At 44.0% G+C, this 22,629-nt stretch overlaps 1 protein-coding gene across 2 annotated transcripts; it reads left to right on the forward strand.

The window, feature by feature from the left end:
* Positions 1 to 803: 803 nt before the first annotated feature.
* On the forward strand, positions 804 to 21,240 carry LOC145547447 (antimicrobial peptide NK-lysin-like). 2 transcript variants are annotated; one of them, XM_081596979.1, is made up of 5 exons: positions 804 to 1,000; positions 18,731 to 18,834; positions 19,303 to 19,404; positions 20,109 to 20,277; positions 21,068 to 21,240. In XM_081596979.1, the coding sequence occupies exons 1-5, from the start codon at positions 910 to 912 to the stop codon at positions 21,076 to 21,078; spliced, it is 477 nt and encodes a 158-aa protein (XP_081453105.1). In that variant the 5' UTR covers positions 804 to 909; the 3' UTR covers positions 21,079 to 21,240. The 2 variants fall into 2 exon arrangements, with proteins under 2 accessions (XP_081453105.1, XP_081453106.1); XM_081596980.1 differs by lacking the exon at positions 804 to 1,000 and adding an exon at positions 17,701 to 17,779.
* Positions 21,241 to 22,629: the final 1,389 nt, after the last annotated feature.

Raw genomic sequence — 22,629 nt, forward strand, 5'->3', positions numbered from 1 at the left:
TTCACAATAAGATGTATGGTTGTTGTCTTCTTTCCCAGCAGAATGTAAGCTCCATGAAGGCAGGCCCAGGTTAGACTTTACTCACTTTCCTATCCTCAGTCCCTGAGGGGACACTTGGGAAGGAGTAGACATTCATTGCTGCTAAGTCGCTTCAGTCGTGTCCGACTCTGTGCGACCCCATAGATGGCAGCCCACCAGGCTCCACCGTCCCTGGGATTCTCCAGGCAAGAACACTGGAGTGGGTTGCCATTTCCTTCTCCAGTACATGAAAGGGAAAAGTGGAAGTGAAGTCACTCAGTCGTGTCCGACTCTCAACCACCCCATGGACTGTAGCCTACCAGGCTCCTCTGTCCATGTGATTTTCCAGGCAAGAGTACTGGAGTGGGGTGCCATTGCCTTCTCTGAGACGTTCATTAGACATTCATTAGTATTTGCTGGAAAAATGGATGTGGAAATCAACCCTGAATACTCATTGGAAAGACTGTTGCTGAAGCTGAAGCTCCAATACTTTGGCCACCTGATGGGAAGAGCTGACTGACTCATTGGAAAAGACCTTGACTCTGGGAACAGTTGAAGATGGGAAGAGAAGGGGGGTGACAGAAGATGAGATGGTTGGATGGCATCACCGATTCAATGGACATGAACTTTGTCAAACTCCGGGAGACAGTGAGAGACCGGGAGGCCTGGCATGCTGCACTCCATGGGGTCACAAAGAGTCGGATAAGGCTTAGTGACTGAACAATAGCAACAACATGGATGGGGTTTGAGGCAGGGCTTCTGGTTCAGGGTGTGTCCTACTGACTGGTTGGGAGGACTATCCAGAGGCTACCTGAGGAGCTGCTGGGAGAGTCCACCTTCTCAGGGAAGAAGGAAGCAGCTGAAAACTCTAGTCTGTAGCAGAGCTCCAGCATGCCAAGTTGGGACAAATCTGAAAACAGCCAGGTCTGCCCCCAGCCCCGCCCCCAGGGACCATTGTCCAAGTCCCAGGAACAGGATGTCTGTGAGTAAACAATGAAAGGGATGCTTCAGCTAAACCCCCTGGAATAGGGACTTCCCTAGTGGTCTAATGGTTAAGAATACGCCTCCCAGTGCAGGGGATACTGGATTGATCCCGGATTAGGGAACTAAGATCCCACATGCCTCAGAGCAACTAAGCCCATGTGCCATGACTGCAGAATCCCCGCACTCTGGAGCCTGTGTGTCACAACTGAAGAGCACGATCACTGCAACAAAAGGTCCCACATGATGCAATAAAGACCCCGCATGCCACAACGAAGACCTGATGCAGCCAAATAAATTAAAATAAAACATAAAAGACCTGGGACATGCTGGTTCATGTCTCCTAAAAGATGGAGAAGCCATAGTGGTACAAGAGCTTCTCCTCACTTTAGGATAGAACCCTTGGTGCTTTGGGATCTCAGGGGCCCAGGGAACACAGTCCAGCTTTGAACCGCTGGCAGAGATGGCAGCCAGCAGGCCCTGGTGGCAGTGTAGAAGGCACAGCCGTGCTGTGCTAAATGACCTTAGCTATGTCCCACTCTTTGCAACCCCATGGACTGTAGCCCACCAGGCTCCTCTGTCCATGGGATTCTCCAGGCAAGAAGACTGGAGTGGGTTGCCATGACCTCCTCCAGGATATCTTCCTGACCGAGGGATCGAACTAGCATCTCTTAAGTCTCCTGCTTTGGCAGGTGGGTTCTTTACAACAAGTGCCAGCTGGAAAGCCCAGAAGGAACAGCACTCATCACCAAGTACCCTTGGGAAAAGGTGGTACCCAGTGTGGCCACACACTGCAGTTGGCCTGACTTGTAAGTGATCGAGTCCCAGAAATAGTTGGAGAGCAATTTGTAGGAGTCCTGTGATGCATAAATGTCACCCTCTCAAATTTACTCACAGTGAGTAATAATTTGTAAAAAACTTAAAGCCAAGTGGTGTATCGACTCGCTGATGGTACTGGTTGAAGCTATTTCTTGGTAGAATTATGTTTGATCATCCCCCATTGTCTCTCTACTTAAAAAACATTGAAACAAAAGAAAGGAAAGCTTCCCTCACTCCTCAGATATACTAGCAAATAAGAAGCTATTTGAGAACAGTTCAAGGTACCGTAGATTTTATCCTATGTTAGTTATGTGCTGAGACAGGACTGGTGTGAGTCAATGGGAAGAAGACTGAATGCCAAAACCTGGAAGGTTGGGCTGAGGAATAAAATTCCAGAAGAATGACAGCAGTGTCCCCTGTCCTGCCACATGAGGTGGATGTGGCAAAGGTCAGGTACCAGGCCACCCAGCGGTGGAGGTCACTGTCCGAGTGAGCTGCAGCAGAAGCTGGAGTCCCTGGGTGATTCCGGGATGGAGCTGGTAGATGTGAGGATGGGGAAGGAGTCCAGGTGAGGGCTCAGAGTGGACTGTGAGAACCCCATTTTGATGGCTTCTGATCCAAGGTGTCATCAACCTTAGAAACCAGAGATGGAAGTTGCCAGTGACTGTGAAGTGATGTGAAGATGAGTGAAAGGTGGATACAGGGGAGAAAGGGGGATGTTAAGAAAATGAACTTCTGAGAGAATGGCCTCAGTGAAGACTGGGCCCCTCTTGCGGCCTGGGAGCTTGAGAAACTGGTTATGGGCAATCCAGATGAGGTCTGCTGAGTGCGTGAGAGGTTGCTAATCTCTCTTTTGTATCACACCCTGAAGTGTGACTTAGATGGTGGTGGCCATGTGGTTAGGAGTGCATCCTGAGCTCTGATCAGCAACAAGCAGGAGAGGTTCCACAGTCTGTCCTCTCCATCTGATCTGTCTTTTCATTGGCCAGAGCGGTGTGTTCAGGAGCTTCTGTCTGAGACACAAAGCAAGGCAGGCTTGTAATGTATCAAGCACCAGTCAAGCTTCCAGTGTCAACGGGCTTCCCAGGTACCAGGGTGGGCCCACAGAGTCAGCTTATGCATGAACTGTCACTATCACATCGATTTTCAGAAGATATTGAGGGAAGTACATCCCAAATGTGTGTGTGTTAGTTTCTCAGCCATGTCTGATCCTGTGTGATCTCATGGACTGTAGTCTGTGCTCCTCTGTTCATGGAATTCTCCAGGTAAGAATACTGGAGTGGGTAGCCATTCCCTTCTCCAGGGGATCTTCCTGACCCAGTGATCGAACCCATATTGCCTACATTGCAGATCGATTCCTTACTGTCTGAGCCTCGAGGGAAGCCCACATTCAAAATAGTAAAAGGAAACTATGCCACGTGAGGCTCCTTCCAGTCTGTCTGCCATTCATCCCTCTATCCCTCCATCCCTCCCCTCCATCCATCCATTCATCCATCCATTCATCTACCCAAAAGGACACAAGGTGGTGATGAACACATTCACTTTCTCTACTGCCATGATATTTTCACATACATGTGTCAAAAGTGATAGAAGGTGCGCACTTCAGATGTACGCTGGTGAGTATACTTTAATTATATCTAAGTAAAGTTGGGGAAAAAGGAAGGAATTCAGTGTATATCTGTAGGTCAGAAATGATGACAGCTCACACAACCATCAATGGAGAATGGATGAAGTATGGCATATTCATGCAAAGGAATGGTACTCGGCAATGGAAAGGCACAAACTCTTCATACACACAGCAACGTGGGTAAATCTCACATACCTTAATGCTAATTAAAAGAAGTCAGACATGGGGCTTCCCTGGTGTTCCTGTGGTTCTCCCTGCTTCCAATGCAGGGGGCATGGAGTTGATCTCTGGTTGGGGAACTAGGATGCCATGTAGTGCCCTCCCCCAAAACAGTCACACCAGAGGATCCATTGTTTGTGATTTATTCATACACGTTTCAAAACCAGAGAAGAGAGAACTATTGTGTTTAAGAGTATGTGCTCAGATGGTAAAACTATAGAGAAGCAAGGGTAGGATTATCATTAAGGTTAGGGTAGTATTAGCTTAGGGGAGGAGGATTAGGAATTTAAGATGCTTCTGGGTGCAGGCAGCATTCTTGGCCTGGGTTGTGATTATGCACCTATTTGCTTCCTAAGAAACAACTGTCCATTTTGTTTTGTGCACACTTCTGAATATGTTTTACATTTCATAACTGAGAATGGAGCAATGTGTATGTGCTATGCTTGTGTGGAAAGAGAAAAAAGAGTTTTAGCAGTAGTTTACTCTGAGGAGAGAGACTCTGGGATGTAGGGCCAGTGGAAGCTTATATTTGTTTTCCTTATACATTTCATAACTAAAAAAATGTCAATTCCCTCATGCGGTTCATAAATCAAATTAAAAAGCATAATCATAAACTCGTGGATAATAAAGCAACGGAGGGACTGCCCAGCTGTAGGTGCTGAAATGGGGACCCAAGGAGAGAAGAAGAAAGAACAGGCAGGATGGCCTGTGTATCTATGTCGGTAAGTGTATGTCAAGTGAAAGACAGGAAGATGAGGCAGAGAGAGCCTCAGAGGGATTCAAAGCATGAGAAAGGCTTGATCTGCTCTTGCTGACTTTGAGGACAGAGAGGGCCATGAGTCAGGAAATGCCAGTGGCCTCTAGAAGCTGAGAAGGACCTTCAGATGACAGCGAGCAAGGAAAAGGAAACTTCATTCCTACAACCATGGGGAACTGAATTCTGCCATCAACCTGAATGACTTTGGAAGTGGATTCTTCCCAGATAAGAGTCCACCAGCCAACACCTTGATATTGGCCTCATGAGACCCACAGCAGAGGAACCAATTGAACCCACTCAGACTTCTGACCTACAGAGTTGTTGGATCATTAGATGGGTGTTTTTTGCTTGCTTGTTTGTTTGTGAGTTTGGAGCAGAGAAAGGTTTATTAAAGGGCCATGCAAGGAGATGGGTGGCTCATACCCTAGAAGCCCTGAGCTCCCTGGAGGGTCTATATGGGTATGGTTTTAAGGCACTATGTTTGTGATAACTGTCACAGCAACAAGAGAAAACTAATACAGCCACGGGCTGACATGGAAAATAGAAGTGATTCTGTAGCCTATTGTATAAGGGTGTCCTTGAAGACAATACTCCATGGGTCAGAGGCTTCTGGGAGCAAAATGGAGACGCGTTAATAAAGGACACAGAGAGGTTCCATCTATTAATAGATAGGGGGAGGGGTGGGAAGGACGAGCATTTGCACTTCAAAGATAATTTGTCACCTCTAAGACTGATCTACTCTTCAAAGCTTCAGCCACATCCTTGTTAACCACTGACCTGGCAGTTTAAACCATGGGGTTAAGAGGACAAAACTACCTGTGTGTGTGTGTGTGTGTGTGTTGTGTACCACACTCTCAGGGTTCCCTGAAGATATAGAGGACACAGCGCAGGTACAGGTACAGAGAAGCCCCTCTTTGGCAGAATAAATTAGATCCCACCCACTTCCACTTTCTTTTCCGGGAGGATTTTACACAGGAAATTAGGTCCTTAAAAATCGTATGTAGGACTAAAGAAGTAGGTTCTGAATTGGGCCTTGAAATATTCAGAAGTTATTCTCAATAGTTGATGCTAAAGGCAACTTGAAGCTGGTTCTGAAGCTCAGAGTTCAAGAACACACATCCAGGAATAAATTGCTGTCCAGGGATTAGAAATCCAAATTCAAGAAGACTTTTGATGCTGGAAATGCTTCTGCCCCCAAATGTCACACTTCCATGACCTTGCTTGTCAGCAGCCAAAATAGTCAAAAGAGAATAGAAAGATGCTATTGGGGTCAGCCTCCCAAATCCCACATCAGTGCATCGAACTGTAGACATGGTTTCGCATCCAGACCTAAGTTGCCATGCATTCTGGGAAGTGTTGCTGTAACTTTCCAACCTGTCCAGATAGAAGGAAGGGAAAAAAGAAGGTGAGAGAGTCTAAGCATAATAGCCACCCAAGGTGGCTTTGTCTTGTTTTCCTCTCTCACTTTTATATTTTGAGCGGTAAGCTGCTGCTGAGAGGTTTAAAAAAGATTTTTTAAATTGACATATAGTTGATATACAACGTTGCATATATACAGCAAAGTGATTCAGTTATAAATATACATACAATCTATTTCAGATTCTTTTCTATAATAGATTATTATAAGATATTGAATATAGTTCCTTGGGCTATACAGTAGATCCATGATAAAAATTTTGATTAAAATGTTTTAAAGGCTCGTTTCCAAAGTTTGCATGAATCTCTTTCAGTATGGGAGGCAGACTGTTCAACCTACAAAGAAAAGAAACAGAATGCATGGGCACTTGTATTCTTAAAGGCAATCAACTAGACTGACCTATGTTAAAATTTTGAGAAGCTCAGTTTTTCCCCAAACTACATCTTTATATTAAGAATTAATATTGACTTTCCTTAAGTAGTAAAAATTGAGAGTTCAATATCTTTAGGGATAGTCACTACTCACAACTAGTTCTCTAAGAGAGATTTTGTTTCTACAATGTAGTCTGCACTGAAAGGAGAGTATAGACCAGTGCAGTTTGCAGGGATTTTTATTCATCCTTTCAGAGGAAGGAGATGTCCCTTTTTTGCATTAAAAAAATCATACAGACCCAATATATTTTTTGTCTTCAAACTAATGAAATAATCATATCCATTAGCAATGATAAAACACATCTGTTAAGCATGTAATGTTACTTTTCATTTCTATGTTGGTATATATAGGTTCACTTCAGTAAGAGCGTCAGAGTTATGAAAGGGAATGAAGTACATGTAAGGAGTTTATTGCTTTCTCTTAAAATCTCCCCTCCCACTTTGTTGGAGCTGTACCTCTAAAGAGAAGGCAATGGCACTCCACTCCAGTCCTCTTGCCTGGAGAATCCCATGGACAGAGGAGCCTGGTGGGCTACAGTCCATGGGGTCTCGAAGAGTCGGATGTGACTGCGCAGCTTCACTTTCACTTTTCACTTTTATGCGTTGGAGAAGGAAATGGCAACCCACTCCAGTGTTCTTGCCCGGAGAATCCCAGGGACGGCAGAGCCTGGTGGGCTGCGGTCTACGGGGTCGCACAGAGTCGGACACGACTGAAGCGACTTAGCAGCAGCAGCAGCATATTTACAGAACAGTTTGCATCCAGGTTTTTTGGGTAGTACAAACATCAGTATAGCCAGAAATCAACTCATTTAACTTCAGCAAAGTTAAAAGTTAACAGAAGTTAACTCATTTTACTTTTGTGTTAACAACAGATTAGCATTTGTAATGTACAATGTTCCTGAACAGATATAAACACTTTCTTGGAATTATTTTGTTTTTAAAGGAAAGCATTATTTAATAAATAGTATCATGGCCCCAAAAGATGCATTATGAAAAGGTATGAAAGTTGATGGGGGAAAAACTACAGTTCATTTTTGTATGTGTTGAATCATCATTCTAACTCATTTAATAATTATGATTCTTATTGCTGTTGTGAGTTTTGATTAGTTTTAATGTTAAAACTAAGTTGTTAAAATATAATTTTATATTATTAATTATAAATAATTATTTATTATTAATAAGTATATAATTATAAATAATTATATAATAAGAAATAATTTTATTATTTTCTTTTTTGAAAAATTAATTTATTTTAACTGGAGGCTAATTACTTTACAATATTGTAGTGGTTTTTGCCATACATTGACATGAATCAACCATGGGTGTACATGTGTCCCCCATGGTGAAGCCTCTTTCCACCTCCCTCCCCATCCCATCCCTCAGGGCCATCCCAGTGCACCGGCCCTGAGCGCCCTGTCTCATGTATCGAACCTGGACTGGCGATCTATTTCACATATGATAATATACATGTTTCAATGCTATTCTCTCAAATCATCCCACCCTCGCCTTCTCCCCTAGAGTCCAAAAGTCTGTTCTTTACATCTGTGTCTCTTTCGCTGTCTTGCAAGTAGAGTCATCGTTACCATCTTTCTAAATTCCATATATATGTGTTAATATACTGTTTTGGTGTTTTTCTTTCTGACTTACTTCACTCTGTATAATAGGCTCCAGTTTCATCCACCTCATTAGAACTGATTCAAATGCATTCTTTGTAATAGCTGAGTAATATTCCATTGTGTATATGTACCACAGCTTTCTCATCATTCATCTGCCAGTGGACATCTAGGTTTCTTCCACGTCCTGGCTATTGTAAACAGTGCTGTGATGAACACTGGGGTACATGTGTCTCTTTCAATTCTGGTTTCCTCGGTGTGTATGCCCAGTGGTGGGATTGCGGGGTGTGTGGCAGTTCTATTTCCAGTTTTTTAAGGCATCTCCACACTGTTCTCCATAGTGGCTGTACTAGTTTGCATTCCTACCAACAGTGTAAGAGGGTTCCCTTTTCTCTGCACCCTCTCCAGCATTTATTGTTTGTAGACTTTTTGATAGCAGCCGTTCTGACCAGGGTGAGATGGTACCTCATTGTGGTTTTGATTTGCATTTCTCTGATATATTATTGATTATTTTCAATTTGCTCAAGATTATGAATTATATGTGGACAAAGCAGCATTTCTAGTTGACAAATGGAACCACAAATAACGAGATGTTTCTTTTTTTTGGCTGTGCTGGGTTTTTTTGTTGTGCTGGGTCTTTGTTGTGGTGTGTCGTCTTTTTTTTGTCTGTGTTGCTCAGGCTTCTCTATCACAGAGCACAGGTTCTAGAGTGCTCAGGCTCAGTAGCTGTGGCTCGGGGCTTAGCTGACCCTCACATGGGATCACAGTTCTGTCACCAGGGATTGAACCCACACCCCCTGCATTGGAAAGCCGATTCTTAACCACTAGACCACCAGGGAAGCCCAAAATGATGTCTCTTAAGTTAAGCTTGTGACAATTAAGCCAAACCACTGTAGCAGTAAGAAAACTATTGGCAAAGTAGAACCAAAGAATGTTCTTCTTCAAATATGCTAGAGACTGTACTTTCAGTAAAAGGATGACTACTTGAAGTAGCACTGATGGTTACCAGGTACCAGGAAAACAGGTAACAAGCTTGGACAAGAATACTTTTTAGAGCTCTCATTATAATTGCAATGGGATAAAAGGGGAAGAGAAGATAGTCTCATTCATACGGAACGTTACTCTAAATAGCCTATAGAAGGATCATGACTTCTGACCGGAGGTTATGTCATAAATAAAATCGTCACCATGGAAAATGACAGGCAGTAGCCCTGAATGCTGAAATCAAAAGAACATTGATAATACTAAACACACTGTGTCTTCAGGTTTTAGCAGATAGTTGGAGCTCTCAAAACATAAGCAAGGAGTGAAATTCAAATGAAAATACTGTAGATAAAAATAAAACTAAGTGTTGATATAAACAGAAACTTGATGATTTTAGAGAAATTCGGGTAATAATCTATACATGCTCTCAGGAAAGTTGGAGATTCTTCCATGATGGTCCAGTGGCTAAGACCCCATTCCCCCAAAGCTAGGGGCTGGGGTTCAATCTCTAGTCAGGGAACTAGATCCCACTTGCTGCAGCTAAAGATTCTGCATACTACAACTAACAGTTCACTTGCTGCAGCTAAAGTTTCTGCATACTACAACTAACAGTTCACATGCTGCAGCTAAGATTTGGCACAGCCAAGTAAATAAATTCGTGAATCAATCAATAAATTTTTTTAAAAAGGAAAACTGGAGAACTCATGGCTGCAAAAAGCTGTAAGTCAAGAAAATATTTGGATAAATAGGCAGACATAGTACTCAGTAAATCTAATGCTTTAAATAAATTCCTGAAATACCATACAACAGAAAAGTTTACAGAAGAGAAAGATCCATGAGGACCAGTGAAAAGCAAAATACTCCATACAATTTTGGTGGGTATTTTTTTCCTTCTTATTCCAAGTGGGAGGCTATTTAATATTTTTCCACGTATAATCAAGAAAAGCAGATAGTTAACCTCAAGGGGCTGATTTATTTCAATGTAACCGGAAATGAATAGAGCAGCTCTCTAAAGAAAGAGCAGGTCTTTTGTTTCTTTGTGTTTGTTTTGCAGAGCGGTCCTTTGTTGGTTAAATTTCAGGGGGCCTGCTGACAGAGAAGACCCCGCTGCACTCTGTTTTTCACCACCTGCTTTCTCCAGTGGGCTGATGATCTTTCTGTTTATTTCAGTTTTACTGTCTCTAATGATCTCTTTCTTTTTCTACCATTTCATTTCGTTATATGAAAATGCCCCGTGAGTAAGCTCAGACTCATGCGCCAAGTGTGGGACTGTGGGAGCGCAGTTCCTATAAGCTGTACCTTCCTCGGAAGGCGGTGCGTCCCTACTGCGGCCGCGGGGATGTGGGGGTGGCGGTGGGGGTCGTGCTTTGCAGTCACCATCCCTGGCCACTCGATGGAGCTCAGTGTCGCTGAGTCTGAGTTATTCCTAAAAATTTTGAGAGGTGTAAAGGAAAACGGAAAAACTGAAAGTCATAGTATGCTCATGGCTGGAAAAGTGACTGTAAAGAGATGAATTTTTTCGATATTAATTTTTAGTTCTAACAAAATTTGGTATGAGAATTTCATTGTGATAGTTTATTAGTAAAAATAATTTCTAAATTGTTATCTTTAGTATTTAGTATTAACACAGTGGCAAAGAATCCGCCTGCCAGTGCAGGAGACGCAAGAGACTTGGGTTTGATCCCTGGGTCAGGAAGATCCCTTGGAGTAGGAAATGGCAACCCACTCCAGTATTCTTGCCTGAGAAATTCCATGGATAGAGGAGCCTGGCAGGCTACAGGCCATGGGGTTGCTAAGAGTTGAACACAACTGTGCACACACACACATACAAAATATACTTTATACATACTTTTGGAAAATAAAGTATTAAAGTATTTAAAATATTTTAAAGATACTCTTTCTTGTTTTTTGAAGTATACTTTTAAAGTAAAGTAATATTAAAGAAAAATCTGAAAAAGAAAGTTGCAGTAGTTAAACCACGTGATGTTAAATAGAACACTCAATATTCAGACCTGTGGGACAGAAGAGATAGCTCAGAATTTGATTTTATTAAAGGTAACTTGATATATTATAAAAGAATAAACTCAAATCAGTAGAGAGCAGGGAAAATATACCATCAACAATTTAAATTAACTGAATATATCATTTTGTAAAGAATAAAATTTGATTCCCCCATATCTTACTGAAATAAAGTTCCAGAGAATTAAAATACCACATTAAAAAACTAGGTAAGAGCAAAAATTTGAAAAAAAAATTTCTTTTAGAGAAAAAGCAGTAATGACATGACAGCTTTCTAAACTGAAAAAAACATGTCATAAAGAAAAGATGTGTTTGACAATAGAAAATAAAACTTTTCTAAACAAAAGAAAAACGTTACCAACATTTAAAGGTAAGCTATGAAGTGACAAAGCATTTAGAGTATTTTATTTTATATTATTTTTTTAACATTTACTCTTGTCTTTTTAAATCCTCTCTCCTCCCCCAAGTGGAGTAGTTTAATCACACCATTAATATACTTATTACATAAAGAATCCTTAGAAATTGAAAAAAAAAATAGTAAGAGTCTAATAGATAATGGGCAAGGGACAAAAATCAAAATATGAAAGACAACTCCCCCAAATAAAAAGTTAAAAAAATATATGTAGATATTTATTTATTTGGCTGCCTCTGGTCTCAGTTGCAGGAACTTCATTGCATCATGTGAGATCTTTCGTTGTTGTGCAGGGACTTTCTAGTTGTGTTTGGGAGGGCTTAGCTGCTCAGTGGCTTGTGTGATCCCAGTTCCCTGACCAAGGATCGAACCCACATTCCTTGCATTGTGAGGTGGATTCTTAACCACTGGACCACTAGGAAAGTCCTCCTCCCCAAATGCATTTAACAGTAAATAAATATTTGGGAAAATATTGAACAATTTGCGGTCATAAGTGGAGATTAAATGTACTTACTATTGCTACTCATTACGTTTGCAGATTAAGGACTATGATAATATCTAATGCTGGTGAAAGTACAGCAAACTTGTAGGTAATGGCAGTGTAAACTGATACAATACTTTTGGAAAGTACTCGATAATGTTCATCGTTGTTGTTGTTTAGTTGCTAAGTTGTGTCCAACTCTTTTGAGACCCCATGGACTGTAGCCCACCAGTTTCCTCTGTCCATGGGATTTCCCAGGCGAGAATATAGGAGTGGGTTGCCATTTTCTTCTCCAGGGGAGCTTCCCGAACCGGGGAGTGAACCTGCATCTCCTGCACTGGCAGGCCAATTCTTTACCACTGAATCCCTAGGGAATCCCTAATGTTCATTAGGAACCATGAGATTGTAACTTAAGCATTTTTGGATAATCTTTTTGTTGAGACGTGATTACATATAGTGAAATGCATAAATCTTAAGTGTAGAGAGTGATGAGATTTGATAGATGCATGTACCCGTGAAACTCACACCCCAGTCGGGATGGAGAACATTCTCATCACCTGAGAGAGCCCCTTTGTGCACTTTCCCCAAAACTCCCACATCCTCTTCTCACCTCCTATCATTTTTCTGCTCTTTTTCACCATATGTGAATTTTGCCATTTCATATCAATGGCATCATGCAGAGTGTAGTTTTTCTGTGTCTGGCATCTTTTTGCTCAGTGTTTGGCATTCATCTATTTTGTTGCATGTATCAGTATTTTTATTTCTTTTTATCACCAAGTAGTATTGCATTGTATGGCTAAACTTTAATTTATTTATCCATTTACCTGTTGGTGGGCATTTGGGTTATTTCTGATGTTGGCTTTTGTGGAAAAGTTTCTATGAGCATTATCTCTTTTTGATTTTTTTGTTGTTGTTGTGGTAAAATACATATAACACTAACTTGCACAATTTAAAAATGCACAATTCAGTGGCACTAATTAAATATTGTGCAACTATCAGCACTATTTCCAAAATTTATTTTTATGATCTTAAATAGAAACTCAGTAACCAGAAGGAATAATTCCCTCTTTTCCCCTCCCCTCAGCCCCTGGTAATCCTTGATCTATTTTCTATCCCTATGAATTTGCTTTTTATAGATATTTCGTGTCAGTGGTATCATATGTATCATTTTGTATCTGGCTTATTTCACTTAGCTTAATTCTTTCAAGGTTCACCCATGTTGTTACCTGTATCAGAACTTTATTCCTTTTCATGGCCGAATAATATTCCATTGTATGTATATACCATCTTTTGTTGATCCATTCATCGATCGATGGACATGGTCATTCCCAATTTTGTCTCTTTTGAATAATGTTGTTATGAACATTGATGCACAGTATCTTTTGAATCTCTGTTTTCAGGTTTTGGTAGTGTATATCTAGGAGTGTAGGTGCTGGGTCATGTTTCTGTGAACATTTTTGTATAGTCTTTGTATGTGCATATGTTTTCATTAGTGTGGGTAAATATGTAGAGGTTATAGGGTATGTGTATACTTAACTCCATGAAACACTGTCAATCTACGTTTAAAAAGTTCATTTTATATTCTCACCAACTTTTGAAGAAAGTTTTGTTTCTCCACAAACTTTTGTTGCTCCACATCCTTATTAACACTTAGTATTGTTTGTCTTTTTTCCACCCTCTATGTGACAAGTATTTAATATGATTTTGAATATCTCAGTACATCCTTGCACAATGGATATTATTATTAACTTTTAAAAATTTGAGATGTAATTGACATATGATATGTTTCAAGTTTACAACATAATGGTTTGATGTAATATATACTGCAAAAAGACTACGACCAGAAGTCTAGTTGTCATTCATCACCACATGTTATAATTTTTTTCTTGTGATGGAAACTTTTAAGATTTCTCTCAGCAGCTTTCAAATACATATGGTATTATTAACTATAGTCACTGTGCTATATGTTACACATTCAGGACTTGCTTTATAACTGGAAGCTTGTACTTTTTTACCACCTTCACCTATTTGGCCCTCTTCCCACATCATGCCCCACCCCCAGAAATCGGCTCTGTTTCTATGAGTTCTGTTTTTTGTTTTCTTTTGTTTGTTTCCTTTTTAGATTCCACATGTAAGCAAGATCTTGTTGTTTTAATTGTAATCATTTTGATGCCATCATTTCATGGTAGTTTTAACATAGAATTCCCTCACGAGTTATGGTATTTAACACCTTTTCAAATATTTATTGGCTAGTCTTCTTTTATGAAGTGACTGTTCAAATATTGTGTCCTTTTAAAAGAATCAGAGTGTTTTGCTATTATTATTTTTGATGCAGTACTTGCTGTAATAAAGAACCTACAAACAGAAGAGTTTAAAAAAAACTACAGAAACCTACAAACCCACATTTATACAGTCATTTGATTTCTGACCCAGATGTCAAAGCAATTCAATGGGAAAATAAAAATCTTTTCAACAAATTGATCTGAAGCAACAGAATTTCAACCCAGCTCATTTGAGATGAATCACAGACCTAAATGTAGAAAACTAGGAAACTCCTAGAAGAAACAAGAGGATATCTTCATGACACTGGGGAAAGCAAAGATTTCCTGAAGAAGATTGACTTGCAATGGGCTGGTCCATGGGACCCCACGACCGCAAACGGATAGGACTTGTGGACTTGTGCTAGATTCTTGTCACATAGGACCCCAGGGGCCCCTGTCCATACCTCTTGGCACCCCCAGAAAAGGGCTTACTGGAATGTCTGATCTTACTGAATTTCCTAAAAATATTTGTATACGTGTGTGTTTACTGGTGTGTGTGTTTACTGGTATATGTGTTTACTGAATACGGCAAAGAAAGACATGAGTCACCTTCCTGGGCTTTTCCCCCTTCACTAATGTGGTGTGCACATATAGGCCACGGTCTCTTCACGTGGTTAGAAAAGAGGAGGCCTGTGGAGGGGAGCGGGAACAGCGCCTGACCTGGCAGCCAGATGGCAAGCAACTTTGGCCTAGAAACCTAGAGATAGGGCCAATGTGGAGTGGGGACGAACTTGGATTTTGGAGTCTGAGTTCAAATCCCCAGACGTATGTGGTTTGAGCTGTGTGTCCTTGGAGCATTCACTGGACCTCTCTAGAGTCCTGGTCTCCTTATAGGAGGCCAACCCATTAGCTGACTCTCTGGTCTCAGGGCAGTTCTAGGAATCAAGGGCGGATCTGACAGCAGAGGCAGCCCCACCCTCAAGCAGACCACACAAATGCAACACCTCAAATTCAGCTTTCACACACAAGGTCCTTTTCCTAATTTTCCTGCTTCACCACTGGCCCCTCAGCCTTCAAATCCTATAAACCTTCTGCCTCCTGTCTCTTCTGTCTCTTGTATCAAATCCCATCAATTTTTCCTTCAAAACACTATTTAGCAAGAAGTCTCTCTGTAGCTGATGCTGCTGTTGCCTACCTGATCCGCCTGACTTCTCGTCTGTCCTTCCTGGCAGAATCTCACTTTTGTTCCAAGTCCAGCCAAAGGCTTCCTTCTGTATAGCCCTTCACAGTTGAGGGTACCTGCTGGGACGTACTGATGAGACATAAGCTGAAGGTCTCCGGGAAATATTTGCTTTTTAAAAATACATATAAGTACCTCCCTTTCCTGCTTCACTCTTCTAAGTTTTCCACCTGGGGTGGGGCCCTAGGGCCTGGAGGGGCAATGGTAGTCATCTTGAGATCATGAGGCACCCAGTCTGAAGAAGGCATTCGTATCACTCACCCAGACTATTGCACAAGCTATTGAAGGGCTCTCCCGGCCTCTGCTCTGCAAGTGGAAGCCTCACCAGTCCCAGAATTGAGGACTCCAGTTAGAGTTCATCCCTAAAATAGAATATGAGGCAACCAATGGAAATGATGAAGGAAATCTAAATTTATTGACTGGGATGATGTTCATGATATCTTGTTAAATTTAAAGAGCTGTTCCAAAACATTTTTATGATATATAATTATATACAAACATATACTTATTTATAAATATATTCATTTGAAGGTATAAACAGATATTTCTGTAAATTTTTTATAATTAATTAATTTCCAGTGTATTGAGATACCAGACATACAGCATTATATCATTTTAAGGTGTACAACATAGTGATTTGACTTGCATTCATCATGAAATGATGATCACAGTAGATTTAGTGAACATCCATCATCTCATAGAAATCAGCATTAAATAGACAAAAAGTTTTCCTTGTAATGAGAGCTCTTAGGATGTACTTTCTTTACAATTTTCAGTTGTAACATACAGCAATGTTCATTATCTTTATCATGCTATACATTACATCCCTAATATTTACTTATCTTATAACTGGAAGTTTGTACCTTCTGACCACCACCTTCATCCAATCTTACCCGTTACCCTTCCACCCCAGCCTCTGGTAACCACAAATCCCATCTCTTTTTTCTAAGAGTTTATTTTTAAAGTATAATTGACCTACAATGCTATGTAATTTCCTGGTACACAACATAGAGAATCAATATTTCTATAAATTTAAAAATGATGAGCACTATGAGTCCAGTTGTCATCTGTCAATATTCCTGTAAACCTGTTTGGTGAACTTATAAGTGGTTTCATTTATTGTTTCTTACTTATCTAATTAAAATTCATTTCAATGAAAAATAAAAATAAGAGAGCCAAAGTACTTAAAAATGCTTAAATTCCTTGCTCCTCAGTGTGGCATTCAGTGGCTTCCACAATGGGCAGGAATAAAGGTGGTGTGTTTGTGTGTGTGTGTGTGTGAGTTTATGAGTATTTGAAAGTATGTGGTTGTGAATTAATGTGTGAGTATGTGTGTTTGGGTATCTGAGAATGTGAGTGGCTATGCGTGTGTGTGAATTTGTCAGTGCTTTGGGGAGTGTGTCCCTGAGTTCATGTAACTGTGTGTAAGTGTGTGACATGAGTTAGTGTGAGGGTGTCTGCTACCCAGGGATTGGGGTAATAAACCAGAAAGGATTCAAGGGGCTAGACAAACTATGGGATGCTCAGTTTACTTTGAATTTCAGGTAAACAACAAGTACTTTTCAGTGTAAGTATATTCCATGCAATATTTGGGACATACGAATACTAAGAAATTAATTTTATCTAACATTCAAATTTAACTGGGAAGTCTGTAGTTTTCTTACAGATGAAGGCCAATGACCTTTATGACACAGATGACTATTCAGAGGCGCAGAAGTTGGGACCAGACCCCGGCTGGGGCTCCTGTCCTTCCCACTTGCTCTCTCTGCCCATCGGCCAGGTCACTGCCAGGCTGGGCTGAACCCGGCTCTAAGGGAAAGGCCCGGCCTCCTTAGTGATGGTGAGAAGGCTGGTGTGGGTCTAGGGGAACCAAGGTGCCCATGGAGCTCATGATCAGAGTCCATGAAACCCAAGAATGCAGGGCTGGGAGGAGGAGCTGTCAGGATCTACCCTGAGGGCACCTTTTTCTACATCTGAATCAGGTAGTGCTACATTGGCTTAAATGGCTGGAAGGAGACCTGGGATATGAGGAGAAGGATGACGTAGCGACACCAGCCCAGACCTCTGGGGTGGGAGGAAGAGATAAGGCAGAGGGGCACGGATGCTCACCTGGCCAAGGGCCCTACCCGACCCCTCGGTAGTGGGGACTTCTCCCGTTACCACATCAGGGCAGGATGGGCATCATGGTGGCCAATGCTCTCCATCAACACCCGGCTCAGCTCAGAAAGTTCTAGTACTGGGTGGGGGTGGGGGGCTGGCGAGGGGTGTGTGGAAGCTCTGAGGTACACTCCTCTCCCTACCTCTCCACAGACTGGCACTGGTGTTTGTGGTAAACCCAGTGACACGGGAGGTGGCTGATAAGAGGAAGAGGACCCTGCCCAGTCAGACTGCCAGGTTCCCAGCCTCTATAAAACAGGCTGTGGAGGGAGCCTGGGCAGCAGCCTCAACATGACCTCCTGGGCTGTCCTACTCATCGCCTCGGTGCTCCTGGTCGCCCCAGGTGAGGATGTTCCCCTTGGGGTAGATCCTGATGGCTCCTCCACCCAGCTTTCTATGGCTTCATGGACCCAAGCATGAGCTCCAAGGTCCCCTCAGGTCCCATGACCTTCTCACCATCACCATGGAGGCCAGGCCTTACCCACAGAGCCAGGTTCAGCCCAGCCTGGCAGTGACCTGGCCAAGGGGGAGAGAGAGCCAATGGGATGGAAGGGAGCCCCAGCCAGGGGTTTGGTCCCAATTCTACTGCTCAGGCTGTGGGGGCCCGGGGGCTCCCTTTCCCTTCCTGGGCCTCTGGCTCTTCATCTGCCTCATGAAGATCACTGACCCATTGGTGGGTCTGAGCTTTCTTCTGGCCCACAGTTGCCAGGGTGATGACAGGGCATCTGAGTGAATGAGGACCTCTCACTGTTCCAGATTTACTCCTTTGGCCCCATACCTCCTCTCTCCCAGTGCCCGGGCTCACTGTAAGTTCTAAGGGCTTAGCTGAGCGTAAGGACCCTTGTGGAGGGGAGAGCGGGTTGGGCTGAGCCACCTGATATGAGTGTTGTTTTTTTTTTTTGAGGAAAGAGAAGTAGAACAACAATCCCTTGAAAGGAGATGAAGGAAGTTTCCTTTTAGACGAGCCCCAAATCTGTGTGTGTGTGTGTGTGTGAGAGAGAGAGACACACACACACAGAGACAGACAGATAGAGAGACAGAGAAACAGAGAGGGTGGTGATGGCTGGGGGGACTTATCCTCTTTGCTCTCCAAGCAAATTGAGAGCGTGTGTTTCTCCTGACAGTGAGTCAGAGCAGTTCCAGGGCAGAGCAGGATAGGAGGCCCCCTTGTCCCCCCAGAAGGCTGCCTCCCTCTCCTGGACCCCAGCTGCCTCCTGGACTCTCCCCAGCCAGGAGAAGGGATTTCTCCTCTCCTTCTGTTTGTGGAGGGCTGCTGATGCTGTTTCTTCCCCAGGGCTGGCCTTTTCTGGTCTGACCCCTGAGCACCACGACCAGGCAGCGGCGCACCTGTGCAGTGGAGACGAGTTGTGCCAGGGCCTGGCCCCGGAGGATTCCCAGGTACACGGATGGATTCCTGCTCCCCACCCACCGTCCCTCTCCTTCCTCTCCCCCCTGGGCAGTGCCGGGGGTGAGGGTCTGGAGACCGAACTGGTCAGGGCGTGGGGAGGCAGGGCTGGGAGCTGAAGATGCTGGTTTTATTCACACTGGTACCTGGCTGTGTGCTGGGGGCTACACTGGTCACTGGGCCCTCCCCAGGAGCCACCTCCTTGTCTGACGGTAGAAGAGGGGCAGATGCTGGGCTGGGAACGGTGCTATGGGTGTGGGGGCAGGTCGTGGGGTCTCTCAGCCCCTCTAAGACAGGCAGAGAGATGGGCAGAGGCCAGCCAGTCTGGCTCAGGTCCTCATATGGACAGACAGATCATGGGTCATCCTACTGGCTTGAAAGCCCCCAGGGGGCCCTTCCTGGCGCCCTTATGAAGTTGGGGTTTCTGAGAGAGCACCCTAATGGGCTTCCTTTCCTGATAGGGTGACCTGCTGCTCCAAGGACAGGAGCTGGGCCTAGGCTGTGGTCCTTGTCGGATGATAATGAAACATCTGGAGGATATGGTGGGAGATCAACCTAATAAGGTGAGACTGGAGGCTTGTGGAACCTGGCAGGTGGAGAGGTGCACCCAAGTGGAGTGGGGAGGGCTGGGAAGCCCTGCCTAGGCTTTTTAAACGAGCTGGAAAGTGGGATGTACTTAGCTCTGAGTGAATACTTAACAAGTGGATGTATCATCACCAGAACCATAATTTCACTTTCCCTCCCTCCCTCTCCTTGGCTCCCCCAACTTGCTCAGCATCACTACCTTCACCCTGGGGTACTCAGATTTATCCCCTTCCACGGGAGATGTCAAAAGAAGATATTTCAAAAGCAATGGACCAAACTCCAAGCTTGGATCCCCTCCTAACCCACCACACCACACCACACCCCCAGCAGATGGAGCCCCCAGTCTGGCCCTGGACCCAGAAGCTATATAGGCAGAGCTTTTAAAATGGGTCTGGGCACCACTCTCCACCCAGAAGACAGGGCCCAGGTATACAGGGGCTAAGACTTGGCAGGGTCAGTTGTCCTTTCCGGAGCCCCTGCTGGCCAGACTTGGGATAGGGAGTGGGGGCTGAGCCCTGTCTCTCCAGTCCCCGCTCCCACTACCACCTGGCACCAGCTCCCAGGACCCAGCACTCCCACTACCAGACCCGCTGGGAGCCCAAGGCTGCCGGGGCCTGCAGAGAGGCAGTGCCTGGCAGGGCTCACCTAAGACCCGTTTCCCACCACGGTGCTGCTGCTGCAGGAGACCATCACCAACGCGGCCTCCAAGGTGTGCAAGAATATGATGTATCTGAGGGGTGTGTGCAAGTCAGTCGTGAGAAACTTTTTGGGTCGCATCACCGGGGACATCCTGAATGGAAAAAAGCCTCAGGCCATCTGTGTGGACATCAAGCTGTGCAAAAGTAAGGCAGGTATGTGCATAGGCAACAGCAGGGATTCATTTCCTGACAGGCTCCCCGTGAAAGGGAAACTCCTAACAGCCTGAGGCAACCTCCCCCCTGCTCCTCTCCACACTCCCGCAAATAATCCTGGAGTAAAATCAGGTCCCCATTTCTCCTCAGCTGTGTGACCTTGGGCAAGTAGCTTAACCTCTTCAAGCTTCAGTTTTCTCACCTGTGAAAAGGGGATAATGACTCCTGTTCCTGAGGTTTGGGTGAGGACTGAATAAGACCATCATGTATGATCAGGTTGACACCAAAGAAATGGCCTGAGACTACGATACTGGAGACATCAGAGCCCTGATTGAACTCCAATCTCCCAGCCCAGCCCTGATCCCAGAATGGGAGCCGAGGCCACATCCTTCTCCATGACACAGGGGCCTAAGAGCTGGGCTGGAGGAATCTCATGGGGTGCGGGGAGGGCTCTGATAGTCTCTTCCTTCAGGGCTGCCCAGGCCATGCCTGGAGATTTCAGGCAATGTCTCCAAGAAATGGGCCGGAGAAGGGGTCCTCATTTCTGGTCTGGCAGCTCATCCACTCTCACTGATGCTTTGTGGCCTGATGCTTGCAGATGGCCCCTTATTATGAGGTCCCCACCATTTCCTGTGGCTTTTGTCTTCAAAGCCCCGCACCCACACAGGCTCCTGAAGGGCTTCCAGGAGGGGACACTGCATGTGTACCACAAGGACAGGTGGCTCTGAGACCCCATCTCCTCTAGAGACCCCACACACCTGCCCATTGCTGTCTCTTCTCTCCACACCAGGTCTCATCTGAGCCCCTGGGTCCCCCAACTCCACCCTGGGGAAGAAGCACAGAAACTCCAGCATCTTCGGTCGGCCCCTTCCTTCCTGAATCCAGGAGTCTTCCCTCTAGTTTCTCTCATCTAACTCCTTCCACTGCCTTTCCCCCTCAGGAGAATAAAATATCAAGCAAGAATTTTTGCAGCTGCTTTTCCTTTGCTGGGTTTCAGAGGAGGGGCACGCTCATCTGACTCATGAGTTCATTCAATAAACATGCTGTATGTCTACCTGTGATTCTAGATGCTAGGGATTTAGCGGTGAACAAAACAACTTAGCAGCTCTCACCCATGGTCATGAAATACTTCTTGTGCTGCATGTCACTCCAAGAACCTGGAGTACACCACGAATATACCCCCAGAGCTCTCAGACCAGCTGGGGAAACGAGCCGGGTTAGGGTTTTGTTGTTGTTCAGTCGATCAGTTGTGTTCGACTCTTTGCCACCCCATGGACTGCCGCATGCCAGGCTTCCCTGTCCTTCACTATTCTGGAGCTTGCCCAACTCATATCCATTGAATCGGTGATGTCATCCAACCATCTCATCCTTTGTCATCCCCTTCCTCTCCTGCCCTCAGTCTTTCCCAGCATCAGGGTCTTTTCTAATGAGTTGGCTCTTTGTACCAGGTGGTCAAATTGGAGCTTCAGCTTCAACCTCAGTCCTTCCAATGAAAATTCAGAGTTGATTTCCTTTAAGATTGACTGGTTGGCTCTCCTTGATGTCCAAAGGACTCTCAAGAGTCTTCTCCAGCACCACAACTTGAAAGCATCACTTCTCCAGTGCTCAGCCGTCTTTATTGTTCAACTCTCACATTTGTACATGAGTACTGGAAAAACCATAGCTTTGACTATACGGACCTATGTCAGCAAAGTGATATCTCTGCTTTTTAATATGCTAAGTTTGTCATAGATTTTCTTTCAAGGAGCAAACATCTTTTAATTTCAAGTCTGCAGTCACTGTCCTCAGTGATTTTGGAGCCCAAGAAAATAAAGTCTCTCACTGTTTCCATTTTTTTCCTCATCGATTTGCCATGAAGTGATGAGACCGGACGCCATGATCTTAATTTTTTGAATGTTAAGTTTTAAGCCAGCTTTTTCACTCTTAGGGTTAGAGTTCTTCTACATCTTAGGAACTGAAACTTAGCCTTTTACTTCTCACAGCAGGCAGCCTTCTCCATTTTTTTTGCTGTGCCTTGAGTTTGGGTAGACTCCAGGAGTTGGTGATGGACAGGGAGGCCTGGCGTGCTGCGGTTCATTGGGTCGCAAAGAGTCAGACACGACTGAGTGACTGAACTGAATTGAGGCTTGCAGGATCTTAGTTCCCCAACCAGGGTTCAAACCCGTGCTCCTTGCAGTGGAAGCGCAGACTCCTAATCACTGGGCCGCCAGGGAATTCCCAGGCAGTTTTCTTTTGCTGTTTGGGGGGAGTGTATTATTTAGGGCAAAAGTGCCCTCCAGCAACTGAAGTTTTAGCTCATTCTGGCTTAAATAAAAAAGGTAATTTATTGGCTCCAATACTTAACCAGTCCAC

The sequence above is a fragment of the Giraffa tippelskirchi genome, chromosome 4, assembly GCF_054371585.1.
Source record: "Giraffa tippelskirchi isolate mGirTip1 chromosome 4, T2T-mGirTip1v1.2.pri, whole genome shotgun sequence".
NCBI lineage: Eukaryota > Metazoa > Chordata > Mammalia > Artiodactyla > Giraffidae > Giraffa > Giraffa tippelskirchi.